General features: G+C 45.0%; 1 protein-coding gene across 1 annotated transcript in view; it reads left to right on the forward strand.

The window, feature by feature from the left end:
• Positions 1 to 25,614, forward strand: part of PCF11 (PCF11 cleavage and polyadenylation factor subunit) — a 587,359-nt gene extending 561,745 nt beyond the window's left edge. Inside the window, exon 17 of the mRNA XM_044072002.1 lies at positions 24,543 to 25,614. Within this exon, the coding sequence (XP_043927937.1) occupies positions 24,543 to 24,779 (237 nt within the window). The 3' untranslated portion in view covers positions 24,780 to 25,614. The remainder of the gene's footprint in view (positions 1 to 24,542) is intronic.
• The last annotated feature ends 939 nt before the right edge of the window (positions 25,615 to 26,553 follow it).

The raw sequence follows: 26,553 nt of genomic DNA on the forward strand, positions 1-26,553 counted from the left end.
TTCTAGAGCCTTAGACAAATGGGGTAAGAAGGTATACACCTCTGCTACTCCGGGCTTTAAATTGCCAGTTTCATATGTTAAAGTATTAGCAGCATGTTATGGGGCTACTTAAACAGAAAATGATGTTGATTCCTGACTGTACTGAACAAAGAATTACAGGATTTAATGCATTCTGCAGAACAAGTTGGTAAACATACTTTGTAATGTGGTTTTGACGCCTTAGAAGCAAGCATCTTGCAGGGCTGCTGTCAGTGGGTCTGTAATTAGGAAGCATGCTTGGCTTAAGGAACAAAACTTGCCAAATCATGTAAAAGCTAAATTACTGGATGCTCCCTTAAACCAAGACCGCCTTTTTGGCAACAAAGCAGAAGTCCTCAAAAGGATGGAGGAAAAAGCTAAATCTAGATTTCCTACAAGTGCAGCCTCCCTGATTCATTAGGCATTGGCCTTTCAAGAACTGGTCCTTTCCAGCCTCTTCTAGGCCTTCTTAGTCCAAACTCAGGAACAGCAGACCAATTAGGTTACAGTCTCAGGCTACGCATAGACCTAAACAGTGGGGGGCTCCCACTTCCAAAGCAGGGAGTAGTAAGCCACCCCCCACGGAAAAATGGCACAATGACTTAACCCTTCCAAGCCCTGCTCAATTACCTGCTCCCTTAGGAGGAAAGCTCGCCCTGCATGCAAAAAACTGGGAACTCATTACCCAGGACAAATGGGTTTTGAACATAGTTTCCCAAGGATACAGATTCCATTTCCACACACTACCAACCCCAAATGGTTGGTCAGACCTACCCCTAAACCAATGGATGGAGACCCAATAGCAGGTTCTCTCTACTAAATATCAGGGCTATTCAGCCTGACCCAGCAAAACAAAGGGAACAAGGTTTTTATTCAAGACTTTTTCTGGTACCCAGAAAAGACAACTCCTGGCATCCCATCCTGGACCTGTCTATTCTCAGCACCTTTTTGGTAGTTCCAAAATTAAAAATGCTAACTCTGCAACAGCTTCTTCCCATGCTAGCCAAGGATGCCTGGCTTACAATCCTAGACTTAAAGGAAGCTTACCTCCACGTCCCAATAAGGGAATCTTGCAGGAAATACGTACGCTTCATGGCAGACTCCATGCATTATCAGTTCTCTGCAATTCCCTTTGGCTTATCTACTGCGCCCAGGGTATTCACAAAGTGTCTAGCTCCAGCCATTGCATTGTGCAGGCAGAGAAATACTCAAATTTACTCATACTTGGACGATTGTCTTATTCAGGGCGCCACCTAGCATTCGTAAAGAAACTTCTAACCTCTCTGGGGTATGCCATCAACGAAAAGAAATCTCACCTAGTACCCTGCCAAAAGATTGTATTCCTGGGAGCAAGCTTGAACACAACTTTCCAGATAGCATTCTTCACTCCGGCGAAACAAGTTTGTTTAGCAACCTACTTCATACTATTGGCCACAAAACCCCAGCTGTCTGCAAGGAAAATACTGCAAGCCCTGGGGTTCATGGCTTCTTGCATTTTACTAATTCCATATGCAAGACTGCATATGAGGAAACTACAATGGTATCTAAAAAGGCTATGGTGTCAACATTCTCAGGACCTGGAAGCAGTGATTTCTATCATTCCTTGTATGAAGATAGAGTTCCTTTGGTGGGCAGAGGCCTGCTACCACAACAATGGACTCCTTTTCACTCTACCCCCTGCCACCCAAACCCTAACAGATGCATCAGACTATGCATGGGGGGCTCGCATGGCAGGGCAGATGGAACCCAAGACAGATGCACCTGCATAGCAATCAAAAAGAAATGTTAGTAGTACAGAATGCTCTGACAGCCTTCAAAGACCATATTCTTCCAGGACAACTGTTGGTAAAGACAGACAACACCACAGTTATGTGGTACATAAACAAGCAGGGGGTAACCCACTCGTACCCTCTCTGCAGACTAGCCATGGCTCTGTGGAACACAACCTTGAGCTACCAAGTACACCCGCAAGTGCAATTCCTGCCAGGCAAACTAAATTCACTGGCAGACTACCTAAGCAGAAATCTCATGGACCCACATGAATGGAAACTAGAACCCAAAATATTCAACCTCTTGAGGAACAAATGGGGAACTCCAGAGGTAGACCTGTTTGCCTCCCCTCAAAACTACCAATTGCACAAATTCTGCACACGAACTCCCCACAGCCAAGCTTGTCAAGTGGATGCCTTGCCCTTCACCTGGGAAAGCCTCTCAGTTTTATGCCTTCCACCTCTGCCTCTCCTTTCGAAGGTCCTAGATCAAACAGGACAAGCCAAGGACAATACTGATTGCACCAGACTGGTCACGCCAGCACTGGTACCCCCTTTTGCGCAGTGTGCGCTGCTACAACCATGGCACCTGCCGCAGACCCCGTCCCTGCTGTCCCAGCAGGCAGGGCAGATTCTGCACCCTCCGCTTCAAACCCTGAACGTTGCAGCCTGGGTAATTCCTTGAGCGCTCCCCTAGCATCCCTCAGTAAGCAGGTACTGGATGTCGTTATGGAGGCAAGGAGGCCTAGTACTAGAAAATCCTATGCTGAAAAGTGGAAAAGATACTGTTCCTGGAGCCTAGCTCAGGGGATGGGCACAGCGGTGCCCAGCTTACCTCATATTCTACAGTACTTAACAGAAATGCTCCACAAGGGCCTATCCTTCTCGTCAGTTAACATTCACGCCTCTGCCATTTCAGCACATTATAATACTGAGCCACCCCTCTTCTCTCACCCATTGCTAAAGCAATTCCTTAGAGGAGCAAAAAATTTAAGACCCCCCCCAGGAGAGCTCCCACTCCAGCCTGGGATCTTAACTTTGTATTGGAAAAGCTCATCCCCCCCCCCCCTTTGAACCAGCTGCTACAGCAGAGTTTAAATTCCTTTCTTGGAAAACCGCTTTAATTCTAGCCGTTACTTCAGCTTGAAGAGTGCCTGAATTACAGGCCCTCATGGCAGTGGGAACCCTTCAATGTTAAGTTGTCAATCTCGCTTTCATTCTTGCTGGATGGGTTCGGAGCCGATCCTCGGCTCCGACTCGGCCTAATACTAAAGCTCGAGAGCTATTTTTACCGGCTCGATGCTATGCTATCTCCCATAATGCTAGGCGTCATATACCCAGATCTCGTTTGCCGTTTCAGCTACGAGGTTGCGTTTTCACCGGCTCCAGGTCGTATTTAAAATTTTTTATAATTATAGTTAGTTTTTGATTGATATTTTTTCCCTAGTTTTTTTCTAGTAGTGTTGGTAGTCTCCCGACTAGTCTTCCCTCCCTTTATTAGTAGTTTTTCTACTCTTTTCCACCCTTAAGGTGGTTAGGCCTTTACCCCCCCCCCCTTAATAGTAGTTTTGTACAGTAGGTTTATACAGGTTCCTTTAGTAGGTGTGTGTGTGGAATTTTGTTTTATTGTAGTAACTTTAAGAGTGTCTGTCAAATGTTGTGTGTGTGTTTGTATACTTGTTTAGACTTTGTTGTCCCGTTCCTGTGGTATCATGTCTAAGGATACCAAGGTATCTGGATTCAAGAAGTGTAACTCGTGCTGTCAGAAGATGTCTCTGACAGATGGTCACACTTCTTGTGTGTATTGTTTGGGCCCTCTGCACCTGCAGGACTCTTGTTCCATCTGCCATGCTTTTAGCCCAAGAGTCCTGCAGGAGCGCAGAAATAAGTTCATCTTAAGGGGCTTATTGAAGCCTGAAGGTTCTCCTACCAAGCCTCTGTCAGGAAAACCTTCTAAGCCCGACAAACCGTCGGCTCCATGTCCGGAGCCGGTGCCGAGCGGACCTTCTGCCTCGTCGATTCCGGCCGGAACCAATACATCGAGGCCTCAGTTGGCTCCGACCTCGGCGTCGAAGCAGTCTCCAAGCCGAAAGCGCTCCCGATCTCCTTCATTGGAGTCTGTCAGGTTGGCTCTGAAGTCCCCTTTGCTGTCGGAGCAGAGCCATAGGTCTCACTCCTCTAGATCTTCCAGGCTTTCGGACCACGACCTCGAGAGGGTAGTCAGTAGGCTTTTGAAGTCGCAGGTGCTCGCCCAGTTATTGCATAGCCCGTCTCAACAGACAGCGGCTTCCCCAACGCCTGCTCCAGTTCCTTCTCAGACTATTCTTTCGAGCTCGGAGCCGGAAGCTGTCTGGTTTGGTACCGTGGGGGCGTCGGAACCGATTCCACCCTAATCGGTTCCTTCGTCGGCTCTGATCCCTTCATTGGCTCCGTCCTTGGAGGGATCCGGGCGCCGGGACTCCCTCTTCGGTTCCGAGGGGGCGAGTGACATCGGACCCTTGTCCGACCCCGTTCTCCCTCTCGGAGCGTCGGCGCAGGTGAGCTCGGCCCCGACAACGGCCTTGGAGCCGTCCCTCTCGTTGCCGGGAGGAGCTCTCATATCTTCGGAGCTGGGTCCCTCCTCTCTGCCTGATAGGGGAGCCTTTGAGGTCATGAGGAGCGTGCTGGCTCCTATACCGGCGCCACGGTTGGCCCCTCCTTCCATGGTGCCTGCTTCGGCCTCTGCCTACCCTCCCGAACGTAAGCGTGGAGAACCAATGCTCCAGGTCGCCCCATTGGGTGTATCCTCCTCTTCTGAGGCCTTCCCTGATCCTGCGGGGGAGCCCCCTCGGAAGAGGACATGCAAGAGGAAGCATGTGGACTCCCTGGAGTCAGTGACATCTGACACTGACCTGGATGATTCGGAAGGGTCCCCAAGGTCCCCCTCTGAGGATGTCTCATTTTCTGACATCCTAGAGATCCTTAAACAGAGGGGGAACTGGTCTGCCCTCAACCCTTCTGAGGACGAGTCGGTGTACCTGGACGCGTTCGGTTCTCGCCCTTCCACCTCCTGAGTGTCCCTGCCTTTCGACCCACTCATGGAGGTGGTGGCTTGGAAGGCGTGGACGGCTCCGGATACTATGGAACCAACTCCCCGGAGGCCCACAATTTATTACAGCCCCTACGGACAAGCAGTTTCTCACTAAGGGCGTCCCCGTTGATGCCATGGTGGTGGCGGCGGCCACTAAGGAGGAGTTGGCTGACCCTTCAGTTCCTGTCCATCCTCCTAATAAGGAATCTAGGACTATGGATAGGTACGGCAAGTGGATGTTTTCTTCAGCGACCTTTGTCATGCGTTCACTGAATTATTTGTGCCATTTCACCCGTCTTCAGAGAGACCTTCTCAAAGAACTAGGTGATACCTTACAGGACCCATCAGCTGCGGGGTCTCAGGAAAAGCTCAACTCCCAGCTAGGGACCCTGAACTCTATTGTAAACTCCTCCATGCGGCTCATTTCCTATACCGCCGATGGAGCAAGTAGGGCTGCAGGCACGGGCGTTGCTCTAAGGGGACACGCCTGGATGCGGCTTTGCAACTTTGCCGACCCCTTCAAGGCATCTTTCACTAACACCCCCTTTGACAGTTCTGCCTTGTTTGGACCTCAAGTGAAGGATACATTGACCAGGTGCAAGCAGGAAGGCAAGACCCTCTCTGCCGTAGGAGTCAGTTTTTCTACCCCTTCTAGACCATACCCTAAGGGTCAGAAAGGTGGGAAAATGTGGTTCCGCAAACCTCAGGGAGTACTGCATGATGCACGTGGTGAGCTTCCCTCCAGAGGCAGAGGAGGGAACAGTAATAGACGCCGCCTGAGGGGCAGGGGTGGTCCACAGAATCAGGGTAGCAGAGAATCTTTCTCTGACAAACCCTTCCAGCACCCCTGAGGAGCTGCCCGACTGTCCACCTTCGGAGGCAGTCGGGGGAAGACTGTCACTGTACCCAGAAGCCTGGCATTCCCTCACGCGAGACAAATGGGTATGGTCGATCATATCCGAGGGCTACAGAATTCCCTTTACTCACACCCCATAACAGCCAAAAGGGCCCCTTCCCAGACGTTCCACCCGGTCTGAGGGATCTAGCAGCATTAGAAATTTCAAAGCTGCTAAGACAAATGGCCATCCAGCCAGTCCCAGCAGACCAACAAGGATCCGGTATCTACTCCAAGTTCTTTTTGGTACCAAAAAAGATGGGACTGGAGACCTATTTTGGATCTCAGCAGGCTGAACAAGTTGGTTCAAAGAACGAGATTCCGGATGGTCACGCTACAGTCCATTCTACCCTTCTGGGTCAGGACAATTGGATGTGCTCTATAGACCTTCAGGATGCGTACTACCATATCAAGATGAACAGGCGCTCCAGAAGGTTTCTCCGCTTCCTGCTACCAATTCAGAGCCCTGCCCTTTGGCCTCACCACAGCCCCCAAGGTGTTTACCAAATGCATGGCAGTGGTTGCGACTCACCTGAGACTATAAGGATTCCAGGTGTTTCCATATTTAGAAGACTGGCTCCTTACTGCCACCACCAGGCATCGACTACTCCAATCCAGAGATTACGCTGTACAAACGTGCAATGCGCTAGGTATCTCTGTAAATTTCGAAAAGTCTGCATTGTCGCCTTGTCAGTCTATTACCTTCATAGGCGCCATTTTAAACACAGTGGAGCTCTCAGCAAAACTACCCACACAGAGTTTCAGACATTCGCAACCATGTTTAGATCCTATTACAGGAGACCAGAGTCCAAGCCAAATTTGTACTAAAAACACTTGGGTCTCATGGCAGCAGCAATCACTTTACTCCCCCTAGCGTGTTTTCATATGCGGATCCTGCAGTGGATGCTATTTTCCCAGTGGTCCTTTCAGCAGCTCCCCATGTCACACACCATTCTAATCACTCAGTCATGCGAAAGACACCTTTCTTGGTGGACAATCTCCCATCAAGTACTCCAGGGCAGACCTGTGGTCCTTCCTCCTCCTGTTGCTACTGTGACAACAGATGCCTCCCTGATCGGGTGGGGCATTTTTGGGGCAGGACAGTCCAGGGCACATGGCAACCCTTCGAATACCACTTGCACATAAATGTCTTGGAAGTGACAGCGGTACTTTTAGCGTCGCAGGCCCTTCAGGACTCTCTACCCACCGGGACTATTGCAATTCAAACAGACAAATATGTCTCTAGTGTGGTACATCAACAAGCAGGGCAGAACCAGATCCTACCCCCTATGTCGAGAAGCATTCAGACTTTGGCAATGGGCGATCTCTTCTCAACGGTTTCTGGTAGCAATGCATATTCCCGGGAAGTCCTATGTCATAGCGGACAGACTGAGCAGAGCCATTCTCATGCCTCACGAGTGGTCTCTCAACCAGACAGTAGCGGAAAGAATTTTCAGAAGGTGGGGTCAGCCTTGCTGCGACCTTTTTGCAACACCTCTAAACAGCAAGTGCCCAGACTTCTTCACCCTCTTCCCTCTCCCAGGTCTACCCCCCAGAGACGCTGTAGTTCACGATTGGCCCCGGGGTCTTCTGTATGCATTTCCCCCTTTCCCTTGATTACTCAATTCAGAAAGCAACTGCCTTGAGAGCCAGGATGATCCTCATTGCCCCTTACTGGCCTCGACAGATTTGGTTTCCGTTCCTGCAACGCCATCTACTGGAGCAGCCCTGGCATCTGGACCCAGTGCCAGATCTTCTGACCCATCAGTCGGGCGGGCTGCATCAGTCCCTTCGATCTCTCAACCTCACAGCTTGGTTACTCCACTTCCAACCCTAGCCAGGCTTCCCCTTATCTCTCAACCAATTTGCGATATCATCCTCGCTTCTCACAAGTCTACTACCAGAAAGACTTATGGTAGCACATGGAAGCGTTTCTCTGTCTGGGCAGGGGAAAAGCACGTGGACCCCTTTACGGCTCCTGTCCAGACAGTTCTAGAGATGTTCTTCATCTCACATTGCTGCAGTCCTAACACTTGGGTAGTCCGCTGTCCCTCGGTCGGCCCGAATATCAGAGTATAAGGCTGACGTCGGTCAAGGCGCATTTGACTGACATCAGAACGTCAGGGTACAAATGCGCATGACCGACGTCATATCCTCAGTCTTTTTTGCCGCATGGTCCGATGCAGAAGCAGTGTTGCAAGTGCCGTTCGGCGTTCTGAAATTTTTCGAATTTGGAGTTTCAGACCAAAGTCAGAGTTGGTTAAGTACCCCGTTGGGGAATATTTTGGTTTTTTCTTGCCTCAGTGGTTTACCGGATGTCAGAAAAAGTGAATAACTGTATTTCTTGTGGGAAACAGATACCGCATAGGGATTACCATAATTTGTGTATACCTTGTTTGGGACCTGAGCACGACGTTGTTGGGTGTCGCTTTTGTGCTAGGTTCAATAAACGCACTATAAAGCGAAGGTTGGATTGTGCCAGGTTGGTCTTTGGGAAGCGGTGCAATTACAATATGCCGTCGGATGCTCCGACGCCGGCTTCCTCAAAGAAGCGCAAGGACAAGGCAGTTAAACCTAGGTTAGAGGAGGAGTCCGAACCGGACGCCGGTTCTTTAGAGGCGTCAGTGGAACCGGTGGTTCCGACGGAGGCCTCTCTGGAGTCCCAGGGAGAAACTTTGATTTTACAGGATGTGGCCTCCCAGGAGGCAGGTCAGGCTGTAGGGGCTTCTCAGATAACTGTACTCCCCTCCCTTCCTAAGGGGTCTAGGCCCTCTCTTTTTGCTTCCAAGGCTTCTCCTAGAGGCAGGTCTAGTTTAGCTTCTGTGGGTGTCACTCCTAGTTCTTCAGGTTCTGTGCCCAAGAAGCACATGCTTAAAATGGCAGAAGATTTAATTACTTTAATTAGAGGCTCTATGCCCCCTCCTGATAAGAGGCCTAGGATGGAACCAGTGTTGGGGGATTATGAGCAGGCTTTGGATGTGTCTGAGTCTTCGGCTGAAGACTTGCAGGAGTATTCTCATTATTCTGATTCTGATGTGGATGATTCTACTTCTTCTGCTTCTCCTCCTGAGGATTTTTCTTTTTCAGAGACCCTTCACTCCATGAGAGAGCATTTTAAATGGGAAGGTCAGGACTTCTCTGATTCCAGGAAAAGGCTTAGGGAATTTTTGTTTTTACCCCAGCATAGGCCTTTGGCTATACCTCCTGTTCTGAATGTGGTGGAAGATGTGTTTGCAGAGGCTTCTCTTAATCCTGATTCTTTGCCTCCTGCTCCTGTTAAACCAGATAGGTATTACAGGGTGCCTGAAGCTCATAAGTATCTTTTAAGAGTCCTAGGGCAGACCCAGAAACTGTTAGCCAGGGGCCTAAGGGTGTTAAGGCTTCTGTTGTCAAGAATCCGGTTCCTGCAGATAAAGAGGCCAGGGCCTTGGATAGATGGGGAAAGAAAGTTTATACTTCTTCCACTCTAGCCATGAGAGCTTTGAATTGCCAGTTTCACATGTTGAAATATCAAAATTATCTCCTTTCACAGTTGAAATCTAAGGTTGATGCTCTGGCGGAAGGTATTGATTGTAAAGAGTTACAAGATTTAGTGCATGTTTCTGAACAGGTGGGTAAGCATTCTTTGCAATGTGGTTTTGATGCTGTACAGGCCTCGTCTAGGGTGGCTGCCACTGGGTCAGTTCTTCGCAGGCATGCCTGGCTGAGGGATCAAAATTTATCTGACCATGTTAAAACTAGGATTTTGGATGCCCCTTTGCAATCTGATGTCTTGTTTGGTTCTCCTGTTGAGGCAGTTTTAAAGAAAATGGAAGACAAGGCTAAGTCTATGCAGACTGTTAAAGATTTTTTGCAGGTTCAGCCTCCAAAGTTTAGTAGAAATTGGCCTACTAAGGGGTGGACGATCCTTCTTATGATTCCCAGTCTAGGGGTAGATCTAGACGTGGCAGGGGCAGAGGTCAGGGCTCTTTCAGGCCTAGAACAGGGAGTTCTCCTGCACAGTCTTTGGGTGAGGGCAGGGGTCAGTCCTTTCGTAAACAGACCCAATGACCTACCTTTTCAGCTGCCAGAACCTTCTCGCCTGGCAGCACCTTTGGGAGGAAGGTTGGCACTTTTCAAAGAAAATTGGAGTTTGATTACCCAAGACAGATGGGTATTGGATATCATACATCACGGTTACAGGTTTTATTTCCATACCTTGCCTCCTTTCAAAGGCATGCCAGACATTCCTCCTCAACAAAGAATAGAGGCTCACAAGCAAATTTCTCTGTTACTCCAAATAGGGGCCATACAGCCGGTTCCTATGCCAGAAAGGGGCCTAGGATTTTATTCTCGCCTGTTCCTTGTACCAAAAAGGGGAACACGTGGAGACCAATTTTGGATTTATCTATCCTCAACACTTATCTGGACATTCCCAAGTTCAAAATGTTGACGTTACAACAGCTTTTACCTCTGCTGGGCAAGGATCACTGGATGGTAACTTTGGATCTCAAGGAGGCTTACCTTCATGTTCCTATCAGGCTAAGTTGCAGGAAGTATCTGCGTTTGACTGGGACTTCTCACTATCAGTTCTCTGCATTGCCCTTTGGCTTATCTACTGCCCAGAGTATTTACGAAAGTTCTGGCTCCAGTGATAGCTTTCTTCAGGCTGAAAGGAATACAAATCTATCCTTATTTGGACGATTGCCTGATTCTGGCTCAAGGAAGGGACGAGCTTCTTCGTCATTTGGAATATGTGATAGCAGTGCTAAGATGCCTGGGGTATTCTGTGAACGAAATAAAGTCCAGTCTAGTACCCTCTCAAGACATGTGCTTTCTGGGTGTAAGACTGAATACAGCATCCCAGATGGCCTTTCTAACCCCGGACAAACAAAAGAATCTTTCCCTTTACTTCCATCATCTATCTCTTCAGTCCGGGCTGACTGCAAGGACAGTCCTTCAAGCCTTAGGGTTCATGGCATCTTGTATTCTGGTGCTTCCCAATGCCAAACTGCATATGAGGAAGTTGCAATGGTATCTCAAAATGTATGGACACAGCACTGCCAGGATCTGGACACTGTCATTCCAATAATACCTTGCATTCAAAAGGAATTTTTGTGGTGGGCTCAGGAATGTCACCTAAACAAGGGACTCTCTGTGACCCGGCCAGAGGCGAGTCAAATTTTAACGACAGATGCCTCGGACAAAGCTTGGGGAGCTCATCTAAACGGAAAGTGGATACAAGACAAGTGGCCTGTCAGACTACAGCATCTACATATCAACTTGAAGGAGATGTTAGCAGTCCAGTTTGCATTAATAGCTTTCAAGGATTTACTTCTTCCAGGGCAGGTGTTGATTCAAACAGACAACACAACTGTCATGTGGTACATCAACAAGCAAGGGGGAACACATTCTTATCCTCTATGCAGGCAAGCAATGATTTTGTGGGAGACTGCTCTCAGTTTACAACTAAGTCTTCAGGCAAGGTTTCTGCCGGGAGCACAGAACTCCTTAGCAGATGTGTTAAGCAGGCAAATGGATCCCCACGAGTGGAAACTGGATCTTCATGTATTTCAGAAATTGACAGTGTCCTGGGGAACTCCAGACATAGATCTGTTCGCTTCTCCACTAAACCACCAGCTGCCAAAGTTTTGCACAAAGAGCTTTCATCCCACAGCTTGGAAAGTGGATGCTCTTTCTTTCAGTTTGAGAAACCTTCATGTGTATGCCTTTCCACCTCTGCCTCTCCTCCAAAAGGTACTTCTGAAGGTCAGACAGGACAAGCCAAGGATGATTTTGATAGCTCCAGATTGGCCTCGACAGCACTGGTACCCATTACTGAGAAGTCTAGTACGGAAGCCTCCATGGCCTTTGCCTTTGATTCCACATCTGTTGTCCCAGGAGGACAGTCATTTGCTCAATGTCAAACTTCACTCTCTTCACCTAACAGCCTGGCATATTCTGTTTTAAACCATAGAGGGTCTCAACTTCCACAACAAGTTTTGAATGTGATTTTGGAAGCTAGAAGGCCTAGTACAAGAAAAGTGTACGCAGATAAATGGAAGAGATTTTTGTTTTGGAGTGCAGCTAAGGATTTGGATGTTTCTGAGCCTGATTTAAGTGTGGCTCTTCAATACCTTACTGAGTTGTTAGACAAAGGTTTGTCCTTCTCTTCTATTAAGATTCATGCTGCAGCAATTTCAGCTCACTACGACTGTGACCCACCATTGTTTTCTCATCCTTTGTTCAAGCAATTTCTTAGAGGGGCAAAGAATATAAGACCCCCAAGGGCTCCTACTCCTGCTTGGGATCTCAATTTTGTGTTGGAGAAACTCACTCTACAACCTTTTGAGCCTGCAGCTACTGCTGAGTTGAAATATTTGTCATGGAAGACTGCTTTTTGTTGGCCATTACCTCTGCAAGAAGGGTTTCTGAATTGCAGGCCCTTATGGCAGTTGAGCCTTTCTTAATTTTCCATAAGGATAGGGTATCTTTACGCACTAATCCTTCCTTTATGCCTAAAGTGGTTTCTAGTGTGGCTTTAAACCAAACTATTCATTTGCCTACTTTTTATGCAAATCCCCAAAATAAAGGGGAAAAGATTTTGCACACTTTAGATGTACACAGGCAGTTGCGATATTATTTGGACAGAACTAAAGGGTTCAGACAATCTCAGCAGTTATTAGTTTCTTTTGCTTTGTGCTCTCAGGGCAAGCCCGTGTCAAAACAAACTATTTCTAAGTGGATTGGATTTTGCATTGCTTTCTGTTATTCCCATCATGGCAAAGAGATTCCAGCTGGGATTAGGCCTCATTCCACTAGGGCTACTGCCACTTCAACAGCTTTTTGAGGGGGGTGGCAACTAAGGATATTTTGGAGGCAGCCACTTGGAGTTCAGTGCATACCTTCTCTAGGCATTACCACCTTCCATTGTGCTCTAAATCCAGGGCTGGTTTTGCCACTGCTGTGTTGCAGGGCATTTTGGCAGCTCCTGCTTCATTATAGTTTAGCCATCCTCCCTTACCTCTGCTTTGGGATTCTACCCAAATGTTAGGACTGCAGCAATGTGAGATGAAGAACATAGTACAGTTTTGTACCTACCATAAATGTAGATGTTCGAAGATCCACATTGCTGCAGTCCAATTTACCCTCCCTCCTTTCCCTCTGTAGTTTGAGGTGGTTGTGTGGGTTGGGTTATCCATCTGAGGTATATTGTGTATATTGTATATTGTATATATTGTACATATTTTTGGTGTTAGGCTGGTTGGTTGTTTAGTTGTTGTCTATGGGTTTTGACCTTTCTTTTTAGGGTCTTCTGACATCTGGGGCAAGAAAAGACTGAGGATATGACGTCGGTCATGCGCATTTGTACCCTGACGTTCTGATGTCAGTCAAATGCACCTTGACCGACGTCAGCCTTATACTCTGATATTCGGGCCGACCGAGGGACAGCGGACTACCCAAGTGTTAGGACTGCAGCAATGTGGATCTTCGAACATCTACATTTATGGTAGGTACAAAACTGTACTTTTCTAGCAGAACTGTTTCAATTGGGCACCTCCTCAGCTACCATCAGAGTTCAACTGGCAGCTATTGCAAATTTCCACGTTGGCTTCTCAGAGACCAGCATCATGTCCCACAAACTTTGCAAAGCCTTTTTAAAAGGAACCTTTTTACTTAGGCCCCCGGTTAAGGACCCACCCCCACCGTGGGACTTAAATTTGGTACTGTCTTCCTTAATTCTTCCTGCCTTTGAGCCGGCGGCTTCTTGTTTGTTGAAGTTGCTCTCGTGGAAAACACTCTTCTTAGTAGCCATCACCTCAGCAAGAAGGGTCTTGGAACTTCAAGCCCTTTGCGTTCGCCCTCCTTATCTTGTTTTTCACAAAGACAGTGTGTCACTTAGGAGTAATCCGTCCTTTTTACCCAAATTAATCTCAGAGAAAAATCTGAATCAGACCATAGATCTTCCAGTCTTCTTCCCAAATTACACCAATAGAGCTGAACGAAAGTTACATTGTTTGGACGTTCACCCTCAATTACGCTTCTACCTGGATAGAACTAAGCAAATGAGAAAATCAAACCAGCTCTTCCTGTCTTATGCGGAAGGGAAGCAAGGCCAACCAGTCTCTAAGGTAACTTTGTCCAGGTGGTTGTCCTGTATTATCATGTTGGTCTATCAATTGAGGAACAGGGAACTTCCTACTAAGCCTAGAGCCCATTCAACCACAGCTTTAGCTTCCTCAATAGCCTTTCAGGCAAGATTGCCGATGGATTCCATTTGCGCAGCGGCCACTTGGGCCTCTCCTCATACCTTCATTTCTCATTACAAGCTCGATATGGCCCCCAGAAGTCGGGCTGATTTTGGTTCCACGGTACTCAAGAGTTTGTTCCATTGAGCCACCCAGGATTTAGGTGCTAGGGACGCTGTCCCATCCAGCAAGAATGAAGGCGAGATTGACAACTTAACATTGAGAAGTTATGTTCTTACCATAACGTTCCATGTTAGTTGTCTTCTTCTCGCCTTCTTTCTTGTGTCCCACCCTCCAGCCCCTTAGCCTGGGAGATCTAGAGTACCTTGTGAGAATTATTGCCACCTCAGTTATTTCCCCAGCTAAGCTCCCTTGCTCCCTCTTTTTTGCTAGCTCTTCTAGAGGGGTTTTATATATATATATATATATATATATATATATATATAGATAGATAGATATAGATATAGATAGATATATATAGATATATATATAGATATATATATTTTCCTTTTTGTATCTATGATTAGGGGGATTGTTCTCTGTTGTGGTGGGACATATATGTCCATAGTGTTAGCTATCAAACGAGATCTGGGTATATGACGCCTAGCATTATGGGACATAGCATAGCCTCGTGCCGGTAAAAATAGCTCTCAAGCTTTAGTATTAGGCCGAATCGGAACCGAACCCATCCAGCAAGAAAGAAGGCGAGAAGAAGACAACTAACATGGAACGTTATGGTAAGAACATAACTTCTCATTAACTTCCATGCGGACAGGGTTTCCCTCAGGACTAATCCTTCCTTTATGCCCAAGGTGGTGTCTTCTGTGGCCCTTAATCAGTCCATTCAGTTGCCTACCTTTTTCCCTAATCCACAAAACAAAGGGGAATGAATACTGCACTCTCTGGACATGCACAGACTACTTAGATTCTATTTGGACAGGACTAAGCCTATCAGAAAATCTGAAGAGCTGCTAGTTAGCTTTGCTGCAGGGTCAGAGGGCAAGGCTATTTCAAAGCAAACCATTCCCAAATGAGATAGCCCATTGTATCATTTCTGCTACACGTACCATGGAAAACCTACCCCACATGGGGATAAGATCACATTCCACCAGGGCTGCATCTACCTCTGCAACATTTCTGAGAGGGGTCCCTACCAGGGACATCCTAGAAGCTGCTACCTGGAGCTCTGTACATACCTTCACCAAGCATTACCACTTGTCTGTCTTCTAAATCTAGAGATGTATTTGCCTCTGCAGTCTTGCAGGGATTAATAGCTGGCCCTAATGCTCTCTAACTTTCTCCTCCCTTCCTAGCTTTGGGAATATACCCAAATGTGATGACTGCAACAGTGAAACATGAAGAACATAGTACAGTTGTGTACACTTGCCATAAATGTAGATGTTCGAGTGTATTCACTGTTGTAGTCCTGGTTAACCTCCCTCCAGCCCCCTGACTTCTCTTGCTTCTACCTTTCTTTTTTGTTTGGCATATATTATAACATATGTATTTGCTTTTTACTGGGGGTGTACCATACAATATAATAGCTTCCTATTGTGGGGGCACCTGACATCTGGGGCAAGAAAAACTGATGTAATGGTGTCTGCTGCATGTTTTATACCCCCTGACGTCAAGGAAGAAGCGACAGCATCCGGCGCAGAAATCCGAAGACACTGGTATTCAGGCCGGATGAGGGCTACCTGCAGGCTAATAACCCAAATGTGATGACTGCAACAGTGAATACACTCGTAACATCTGCATTTATGGTAAGTGTACACAACAGTGCTTTCTGAACATAGTGTCTCAGGGATGCATATTTTCCTTCTACACTCTTCCAACCCCAAAAGGGTTCCCAGATCTACCACCAAACCAGTGGGCAGAGGCTCAAAAGCAAATCCTTTCCCTGCTCTCTATGAGGGCTGTAGAGCACATTCCTGCTGAACAGATAGGCCAAGGTTTCTACTCCAGACTTTTCCTGGTGCCCTATCCTCGATCCATCTATTCTCAACACCTTCCTGGTGATTGCAAAATTCAAAATGCTCACCCTCCAGTAGCTGCTACCCATGCTCTTCAAGGACGCTTGGCTAGCCACCCTAGATCTAAAAGAGGCCTACCTCCACCTTCCTTTCAGGGAATCGTGCAGGAAATACCTCTGTTTCAGGGCAGGATCTCAGCACTTTCAGTTCTCTGCACTTCCCTTTGGCTTATCCACTGCTCCCAGAGTTTTCACAAAATTTCTGGCTCCAGCCATTGCCCTTTGCAGACAAAGAAATATTCAGATTTACCCATACTTAGACAACTGCCTTATTCAGGCGGACAGCCTGTAAAAGCTGCTCAAGCACCTGACCCTTGTCAAGACCCTACTAACCTCCCTAGGGTACACAATCAACGAAAATAAATCCAAACAGGTGCCCTACCCAAAGGATTATCTTCCTGGGAGCAAGCCTGGATACAGCATCCGAGATGGGCATACCTTACACCAGAGAAACAAATTGTCCTGACAGCCTAGTTCTCTCAACTAGCCACCAAGCCCCAGCTATCTGTAAGGAAAATCCTGCAAGCTCTGGGGTTCACGGCATCTTACATACTACTCATTCCATATGACAGACTGCATGTGAGGAAACTTCAGTGGTACCTAAAAAGCCTTTGGTGTCAACACTCTCAAGACTTGGAAACTCTTCTACCTATAATTCACTGCATCAGAAAGGATTTTCTTTGGTGGGCAACAGCATGCTCCCACAACAAGGGATTGCCTTTCTCACCACCCCCACTGCCCAGATCCTCACCACAGATGCATCAGACTATGCTTGGTGTGCACACCTGGACGGCAGGTGCATACAGGGCTAATGGAGCCCGTAGCAAATCCCTCTGCACATCAATCAAAACGAGATGATGACTATGCAGCACGCATTTATAGCTTTCAAGCCCCTTCTTTCTCCTGATCAAAACCGAAAACACCACTATAATATGATACATAACAAGCAGGGAGGGGATGCTCTCCTACTTTTTATGCAGGGTGGCCCTGACCCTTTGGGGCACAGCCTCTACCATGTCACTACACACCTGTTGGCGCAATTCCTGCCAGGCGCTCTCAACTCTCTGGCAAGACCAATTAAGCAGAAATCTTCTGGACCTACACAAGTGGCAGTTCAACAGAAGAACCTTCACCCTACTTACTAATAACTCAGAAATGAGGCAACCCGAAGGTCGACCTTTTTGCCTCCCACACCATCAGGTCAGCAAATTCTGCACCATGGAGCATCACTGCATGGCTTGAAAAGTGGATGCCTTTTCCTTCCCCTGGGTCAGTGTATCGGTGTATGCCTTTCCTCCACTACCTCTCATCCCCAAGGTACTGCTCAAAATAAAGGAAGAAAAACCAAGGACCATTCAGATAGTTCCAGACTGGCCCCGGCAGCACTGGTACCCCTTGCTGCACAGCCTGTCACCCCTCCCCCCCCTGCACCTTCCTCAGATTACAAACCTCCTGACCCAGAGGGAAGTGGAATTCATGCATCCCAATTGCAGACAGTTTGTCAGCTTGGCTTATTCCCTAACTCTGAACCAATCTGCCAACCTCAGTAAACAGGTTCTAGATGTTATCCGTGAGGCCAGACGCCCTAGTACCAGAAAGTCTTATGCTGACAAATAGAAAAGGTTCTGCACCTAGATCCAGGCTAAGGGAGCCAATACGGCACAGCCCTGCCTTCCTCTCATCCTAGATTATCTAGCTGACCTACTACATAGTGGCCTCTCTTTCTCCTCTATAAAAATTCATGCCTCCGTTATTTCTGCTCATTTTCCCACTGAGCAGCCCCTTTTCTCACACCCTTTGATCAAACAGTTCTTAAGAGGAGCTAACAACTTGAGGCCACCCAGGAGGGCACCAACTCCAGCTTGGGATCATAACTTTGTATTGGAAAAGCTCACCCTGCCCCTCTTCGAACCAGGTTCTTAAATTTATCTCCTGGAAAACAGCATTCCTTGTGGCCATCGCTTCAGCCAGAAGAGTCTCTGAGCTGCAAGCGCTCATGGCTGTGGGATAAGGTAGTGTCCAGTGTGGCTGTCAACCAATTCATTCATTTGCCCACCTTTTTCCCTATTACCCAGAACAGGGGGGAGAGGATTCTGCACACTCTAGACGTGCACAAACAGCTCAGATTCTATCTGGACCGGACTAAATCCTTCAGAAAGCCAGATCAACTGCTGGTTAGCTTTGCTGCAGGGGCAGAAGGCAAAGCCATCTCCAAACAAACCATCTCCAAATGGATAGCGCACTGTATCCATTTCTGCTACAAACAACATGGAAAGACTCCCCCCAAGGGGGTCAGGACACACCACCAGAGAAGCCTCCACCTCTGCAGCTTTCCTCAAAGGAGTCCCCACCAGGGACTTCCTGGAGGCTGCCACCTGGACATCTGTTAATACTTTTACCATGCATTACTACCTGCCTCTCTTCTCCAAGTCCAGGGCAGGGTTTGCCTCTGCAGTCTTGCAGGGCATCCTAGCCAGCCCCTAGTTTCCTTACTGCCTCCACCCTTTTCCTCAGCTTTGGGAATCAACCCAAATGTGATGACTGCAACAGTGAAACACAATGAACATAATACAGTTGTGTACACTTATCATAAATGTTGATGTTTGAGTGTAATCATTGTTGCAGTCCTGGTTTCCCTTCATCCATCCCCCTTCTCTTTCCTTACAAGGGACATATTGGTATTTATTTCCCACTGGTGGTGTTCTTCCACCAGAACATGGCTCCTGACAGGTTAGGGCAAGAAAAACTGAGGTAATGGAGTTGGCTGCCTTACTTTATACTACTAACGACCTGACGTCAGTCCTGAAGTTGACAGCAACCAATGCAGAAATACTAAGTCTCTGGTATGCGGGCCAGCCGAGGGCTATCCTGGTAGGGATAACCTAAATGTGATGACTGCAACAGTGAATACACTCTAACATCTTCATTTATGGTAAGTGTACACAACTGTACTTTAACTTGTCTTAGCCTGGGCTAAGTACCTCAGCATGGGATTGGATGTGCTGTCTAGGTCTTCAGGATGCCCACCTACACACTGGTAAACAAGGCATCCAAAAGATTTATTTGTTTCCAGGTAAGAGCTAGTCACTTTTGCTTTCATGCCCTACCATTTGGTCTCACCACAGCCCCTCAACCCTTCCCTTGGTTCTTCACCATGTCTGACTGGTAACAGCTCACATGCAACTTTTAGGGTACAGATCTTCCCATATTTAGATGGATGACTTCTGGTAGCTCCTTTTATGATCTGCTTGTCCTGTCAAGGCAGTACTTGCTCTGAATCTGCCTATCTTTGGGTATCACAGTAAACGTAAGTCCCAACTGGAACCTTCAGAAGATCTGACTTTATAGGCTGCTGCCTGGGCCCCTGGAGACCAGTGGCAATCCTACCACAGGACAGAATTGCCTCTCTAATTTCTGAGGTCTCATTTTTGTTTCAACAGGATCAGCCGTCAGCAACCCTAGTCTTCAAGATACTGTGACAAATGGCAGCCTGTGTATAAATGGTTCCCTATGCCAGACTTAAAATGAGAATTTTACAATGGATACGTCAGGTACAATAAGACCAGTCCTGTCAGCCACAGTACCACAGGATCAGGTTATTGAATATCATCAGACATAGATTTTGACATCTAAGTATTTCTGGACATGGGAACAACCCACCCACCTTCTCTATCCAAGTTGTCACACTGAGGTGGTCTGTAAGCGGACTCTCAAATTCCTTCTTTTTAATTTATTGTACATAGATGTATGGCTAAGTGTTGGTGTACTGAATCTGCAGGAGTGTTGCTGTCAGGGGGTTATGGGCAGTTAGGAGCTCTGGATTGTGAGGAGTTCGCCATCACTAGAGAGTGCCAAAGGCAACACTGCTGTTCAATGTCCAGTGAAATCTAATGTTCCGTTAAGTACATAACTTAAATTTCTCTGTTTGTATAGGTCACGTGTCTTAACACTGGTCTGGGTTTCCTTTTGTAGATGAAAAACCCTGTGTGCCTTTCTAATTCTGATGTCTTAATTTGGATCAGTCCACTCATTGACCCCCCCCCCCCCGATAAAAATGTGGTAGTCTCTACCTTTCTGAAACTCTTCCTGTAGAACATGTATATATATTTTTTTCTGTTGTCCCATAGTTTACAGCATAGAAAGGGTGGCCTTATATGAGGATGTCCGAAAAGCTCTAAATGTCAGCTGGATGGATGGATTTCTGTCTGTGGCAAAATGTTATATGTAACAAGTTACACGACATTAATGATAATGGCTTTCAGAAGTAGTCACATAGATGGAGTATCCACTCCATGTCTTGCACTCAGAAGTGGTGACTGTGAGCTTTGTGAATTATCAACGGATACAGACTTATTTTCTTGGACTGCTTATTGGATACTAGGACTTGGACATCTTAACCCATAAAGATTCCAGGATTTGCTGTTCAGCATTATCTCCTCTATTGCTGTGTACACTTCCCACTTTGTCTTGTTCGAAATATTGCATGTATCCTGTTCTAGAGACTCCCTGAAAGAAGTCTTCCCTGATTTTATCTTAGTCATAATTACAGAGTTGAATACTGTCCCGTGTCAGTTGTCCCTAGCTGCAGTGAGTGCCCTCATGGCAGTGACCTTTGTGGCCTAGGTAGGGACATGCCTGGAACCTCGTCTACATTCTGTGTTTGATGGAAGCTACAGTTTTGTACTCTCGCCTCACATCATCTGCAACCATTTTAGTATGATACCAAAAGATATGAGGTGGGTCATACTGTGTCAGTACCCACTCTGCAGAGTACTGTAGCATTTTTTTTTTTTTGTAGTAGTAGTAGTAGTAGTAGAAGTAGTAGTGTAACTTTGGCATAGGGTCATAAACAAGAATATCCAGTTTTCAGTTGTAAATATTCTAGAAGTGTTTTTACTGGTAGAATGTAAGCAGTTATGCTAATCCTGTCCTGGAACTAAGGATTTTGGGGTCCTGAAGCCTGCTGCTCCTCACAAATGAGGGATCTGATTCTTGAGTCCATATATTTTTAAAAACAAACCGGTTTAGCTAATAATAGTTAATTTTACAACTTACTCAGGGTTGGAGCTGGCCTTGCACTGCCACAGTCCCTCTGAGGAGGGGCCAGTGATGCAGATACTCCTGGTGATTGCCTTCATGTGTGTGTGGAAGTGTGCAGTCTCATGGAGAAGGCATTATGGACCTCATGAATCACACACACACACACTCACACCCTCCCTGCCAGAGGCAGAGTTAGGCCGTAAATGCTGTCATTGCTGGGATGACAGTGAGGGCATAAAGCACCCTCATGGTTGTCTGAATGGGTGAAATTCCAAGATAAGGCAAAAAATGGGCTGTCTTCCAGTGGCTTGATGACCAACAATAGTGGAGGCAGAAAAAGTCATATAAAACTATATTGCAACTTGCTGTTAGAGTTTTTCACATCTTTAATTATACACAACTCTGTACTTTGGAGTGGGAGGGAGGGGTGCTTTAAGGTCCAGCACTTTTCAGACATGGCATGTATTCCTCCAAAGTCACACACTCACTTGTGTTATTCCAAGGATTATGGTCATTGGATTTTCAACAGGCTTTCCCAGCAGAACACATTTCTGTCCCTCTTCTGCTGTGTATGGCAGGGCAAGGTGAATTTACAAGTGAACACATTTATTCTTTTGTGGTTCTACAGATTCCTGTGCACCTTCCACAATTCCCTTATTCTGCTGAATTTAGCAGTAGACATTGCCTTCTGTGGTGGTGCATATTCTTATATAACTTTTCCCAGAATTCAGTGATGTATGAGAAAGGCAGCCTTATTACCTTGTCTGAAATTGGTGTGATTTCATACTGCCTTATCTACAGGAAATGTTTTCAGTGGTAACAATATAGTCTCTTGATTCTTTTGGGGCTTAACAGCTGGCAGTACTTCAGGATGTTTCTCCTAATTTAGATTTGCCTAATAGGAATGAAAAGATTACTGAATGTCAGAAGTGATTTAAACTTCTAGTAAGGCCTTTCGCTGGACAGAATATGCTTTGTCAAATGCAAGATGTCAAGTCAGAATGTAGGTGTTTACTGGTGTCATAACCCCCCCCCCCCATGCCATCATGATTGTGTGCCATGCAGAATTGTGGCTCAACCCTGGCTAATGAAGCATTGCCTTAAAAGGAGTTTTGCATTTTGTTCCATTGAATTGAACCTTTTGCCTCAATGGAACATGCATTTCATAATTTGACGGGCTTACTTGTCTACTTTTCAAGCCAACAGACTTTGTGGTTTTAAAGTTTCTCTCTTGGATGACACTTTTCCTGGTGTTTGTGACCTCTGACACAAAATCTTGGAGATTCAGACCCTTTCAGAATATTGTGCGAAGTCCATCCATTTGCTTGTTTTTGCAGAGGCTTTCTCACACTGTATTTGCACTGCAAGTTTAGATGCTACTTGGAGTGAGTACAAGAGATGAAATGTGTTTTTTTCATTTAATCTAGGGGGAGAGAAGGGCTTGCAGTAGTGAAGCAAACCCTTTTCAAACGAACAGCTAAGTGCATCATATTTTGCTAGTGCCCTTTGGAAATTTATGCTGTCAAAATCCACTCCCAAACAGCCCTGTGCCTTCCAAGTGTCTCCTTTCCAGACATTTGTGCTGTGTCCTTCATTGAGGGCTGTACCAGCAACAATCTGGCTTCCTTTGGTATTTAGGTGCTTCAGGGCTCTGCCTTCTGAGCCTTTATTGACCATCTCTTGTCCACTTTCCTGTATCTGCCTCCCTGACGTGTTGCTGAGATTCTCCTTTTTATAGACTTGTCCAAGAGAGAAGGTCTTCAGTGTCAAATAGAACAAATATATTCATACTGTATCATTTGATTGATCTGTGAATGACCTGTCTTAGTGGGTTCACACTTGTCTGTGTTCCTAGTATTTAAATGCTCTCCCGGTGTAATGGCTAATATTGAGTTCCCTTGTTACTGAGCACATGTATACCATTGTGTAATGTAGGTGCCAAGTCTTCAAATTTCCTTGAGTCCAAGGAGCATTCTCAATGGTTGTGGTGAACTGGTATGAAGTAATGGACACAACCAGATAGTACATCCATCTCTGAACCAGAGACTTTGAGAAAATTAAAACTGAGGAGAGACTGATGTACATATTCTAAGTATATTTGTTTTTGAATAGATAGAGACAAAAATTTGAAAACACTATAAAATGTGACATCATTGAGATCAGTACTACAGCAGGTTAAGTGGTATGAAGTCATAGTGACTACCACCTGTTGAGAGAGAAATACTGACTGAAGTCTTTGATCGTTCAACATTATTTAGGGAAGAAATGCTAAAATACAGAAAGGAAAATAATTTGGTACCATATATAGCTGTTTACGGCACATCTTTGGGACTGTTTCCCAAAGCTTATTAAAACATTATTGGTGCTTCATGAACTGCAGATAAGTAATTTATTCTGTGATTTACAGTTTTCAGTCTCTAGAAGGCATTTTTTGAGTGCATTGTTAATTGAAATAAAAGAAAAATGTTGCATGTGGTCAGGAATCCATCCTGCATCATATTGTGGAGAAAGCTTTGTTCCATAAGTTTGAGTGTAAGATGGAATGATTATTTTTATTGTCGTTCTGTGGATCTGAGTGTAATTCTGTAGAATTTGTGGTGGCTACAAGGCAAAGTCAGTGCTGCCATCTTTAGTAGCTTTTAAGTTAGAGTTCCTCTTTTACAGTGAACCATTTTTTCCCCAAGAAAAAAAATGTTAATCTTGTGTAGCATGTAGAAGTTAGTCCAGTCAGTGAGATGGACATCCTTTTAGAGTGTGGCCTGATAGCGCATTCGGCAACTGCATTTGTGGGAATTAAAGCATTTGCTGCACCAAGGCTAAGGAATACAGTGATAGATTTTCCCCCATTTCTTTGCTGCTGCACAGGTAATTCTAGCAAGTGCTGCAGGAAAGTTCCGTTCATTGCTGGACAACTGCTTAATTTGCCGGTTCTGTCTCACCTGATTCTAAACCAAGACATCTCTGTTTTCACTGTATTGGGCTATCAAATATTGATTGGAACTACAGTTTGTACTAGCATTTTAACAGTGCCACATGTTGCCAGCTTAGTTCCTAACTGTGGTCTTCATGTTGAAAAGTCCTGCCTCTCTTTTTGATATGCATTGCAGTTTTCCTTGTATGTCTGTTATGTATTTTTATTTTGACTTTACAGCCTCCCTCACCCTTTTGTTATGACAGTCTCTCTAGTTTGCAGAGTGGGGAAAGACTGTATGAGCTGAACACATTGCGAGATTGCCAACACAAATGGGAGCTTTTCTTTTGTCTGGCAGTTAACAGAGGGTGAAGAAGGATTCTGCCATAGATGAAACAATGAATAGGCATCTTTCCTGTTTGTTTCTTACAGGAGCCTCTCAGAGATGTACTGTAATAACTGTGGGTGATTTTAAATGTGCATATCTAGGTTCTGGGTTCTCAGGGAATGGATCTTCAGACATAAGCCCATAATTTGCTAAATGTATTTTTCTTTGGTTTTCAATTCTTTGGTTTACAGACCTCTTCATTTGTGGAAAGTTCACCTTCACCATCTCCTAGTAAAGCGCCAGTGGAAAATCCACTGAATGCAGTGTTGGACATTGTTAAAACTGATTCACAGACTCAACCTCAAGAGCTGTTGGATGATTCTAAAATTAAACAGGAACCTGATGATAACTGTAGTAACTGCACTGAAGAAAAATCTTCCGTAGACATTATAATGGAGCCAGAACTTGTTAAAGAAGAGCCTAGTTAAGCCGATTTGGTATTGTGGACCATAACCATTTGTGGCTGCTGCATTGAGTCCTATGGTAATCAACAATACTGTATTTTCTTGGTGTAGAAAAATATTTTTATATTAAAAATAATCTTGGGGCAGGGTCCTCAACTAGTGTTTTGTTTAATATAAATACATTTTTGTATTTGAATTTTCAAATTTCTGCCTGCAAGGTTTCAGGTGTTTGAATATGCTGTTAATGTGTACAAATCTAAGATATTGTTTTTTTTTTCATTGTCAAATTGTAAATTATTAATAAAATATTTTTACTAACTACGAAGTGTAGTTTGTGCATAATGCCAAATAAAAGCAGCATGTCAAGAAGTTTGGTTTAAAATTAAATGGCAGTGACAATTTTATTTTACTGCAAGCATTTAAGGCCCATGTTATGTTGAGTGTTTACTTGAAAAAAATGAATGGATCATCGACTTTAATGGTAAGACATGGCTGTTCTTCATTTGTTCTACAGTGAAATGGTAAACTTCAAAGAAACATCCATTGCTTCATTTATTTGAGAGAAAGTGTAAGACTTTATCTGAATAAAAAAACTTTAAGCAACACAGCTTGTAGAACCTGTTTATTTTCAGTAAATGCCCACTTCATAGAAGTTTAATTGGATTTTGTTGTGAACTTTTGCCAGAATTACCTGCTGAGAAGTTTAGTAATACATTATTTAGAAACTTTTGGATGCTACTGTGGGCTTTCTTAGGATCTTTTAAGTACAAACATTTTCTTTTTGAGCAAATGTTTTGATTTTTTTTTTCAGTTTCTGGTATTGGTATTATAATACTGTTCAATAAAGTCGTAAAGAGCAGCCCTGCTGTCAGTGTTTTTTGTCGTATTTTTCTGTGCAGAACTTGTTTATATTTCATTGACACTAAACATTCTATCATGTTTAAGTGACTGATCAAATATTGAAATGTTTCAAAAGTAACATTTAAGGATTTAACAAAACCTGGCATGCATTTGTTTGCAGTTTAGCATGAAGTTAAACCACAGTGCCATATAGAAACATACAGGCTGTAGAATTCTTGCTTATTTTAAATGTATTTCCCCATTGTTATGTTCGCCTTTACACATAAACAGAATGTAGTAGTGTACATTCTCAAAAAGATTGTGTAATCCATTTAATTACAAAAGGAAGTAGATACCTGAGGTACATTCAGGTGGATGAACCTGCTCATGATGATTAAAGGAAAAAGATGCTTGGCATTTAGTCCATATAGTTTATCTGATAAATTATTCACAGGTACTGTTTTCATAATTATGGGGATGCTACAAGTGTTTTTTATATATTATATATATATATATATATATATATATATATATATATATATATATATATATATATATATATACACACATACAATATATAGAGTGAGTGAATTAGTGTAAAAGTGTTGTTAGATACAAGTAGTAGTAAAAGGAAAGGGAATGGGGTAATGAAGTCCATCACAAAATTCAAGTTATGATAGACCACGTGTGCTAAATGCAAATGGATGGACATGAGTTTTATCAACTTGCATTGACAGTCTGGTTTCTTTTGAGAAAAATGTCAATGCTTTTTTATAATTTTCTTTCTTGTCAAACTACATTTTGTAGTTTTCATTAATTTACTCCTTTTTTTGTAGTCCCCTTGGACCTTAGCTTACCGGCCCAGCCCCCACAGTGCTTATGACAGGTCTACCAGCCATCTTACTAAACCCCCCCCCCCGACTACGCCAGTATTGCTACTTGTGGATTCTAAGTATCT

The sequence above is a fragment of the Protopterus annectens genome, chromosome 5.part0, assembly GCF_019279795.1.
Source record: "Protopterus annectens isolate FY-2018-M chromosome 5.part0, PAN1.0, whole genome shotgun sequence".
Lineage (NCBI taxonomy): Eukaryota > Metazoa > Chordata > Ceratodontiformes > Protopteridae > Protopterus > Protopterus annectens.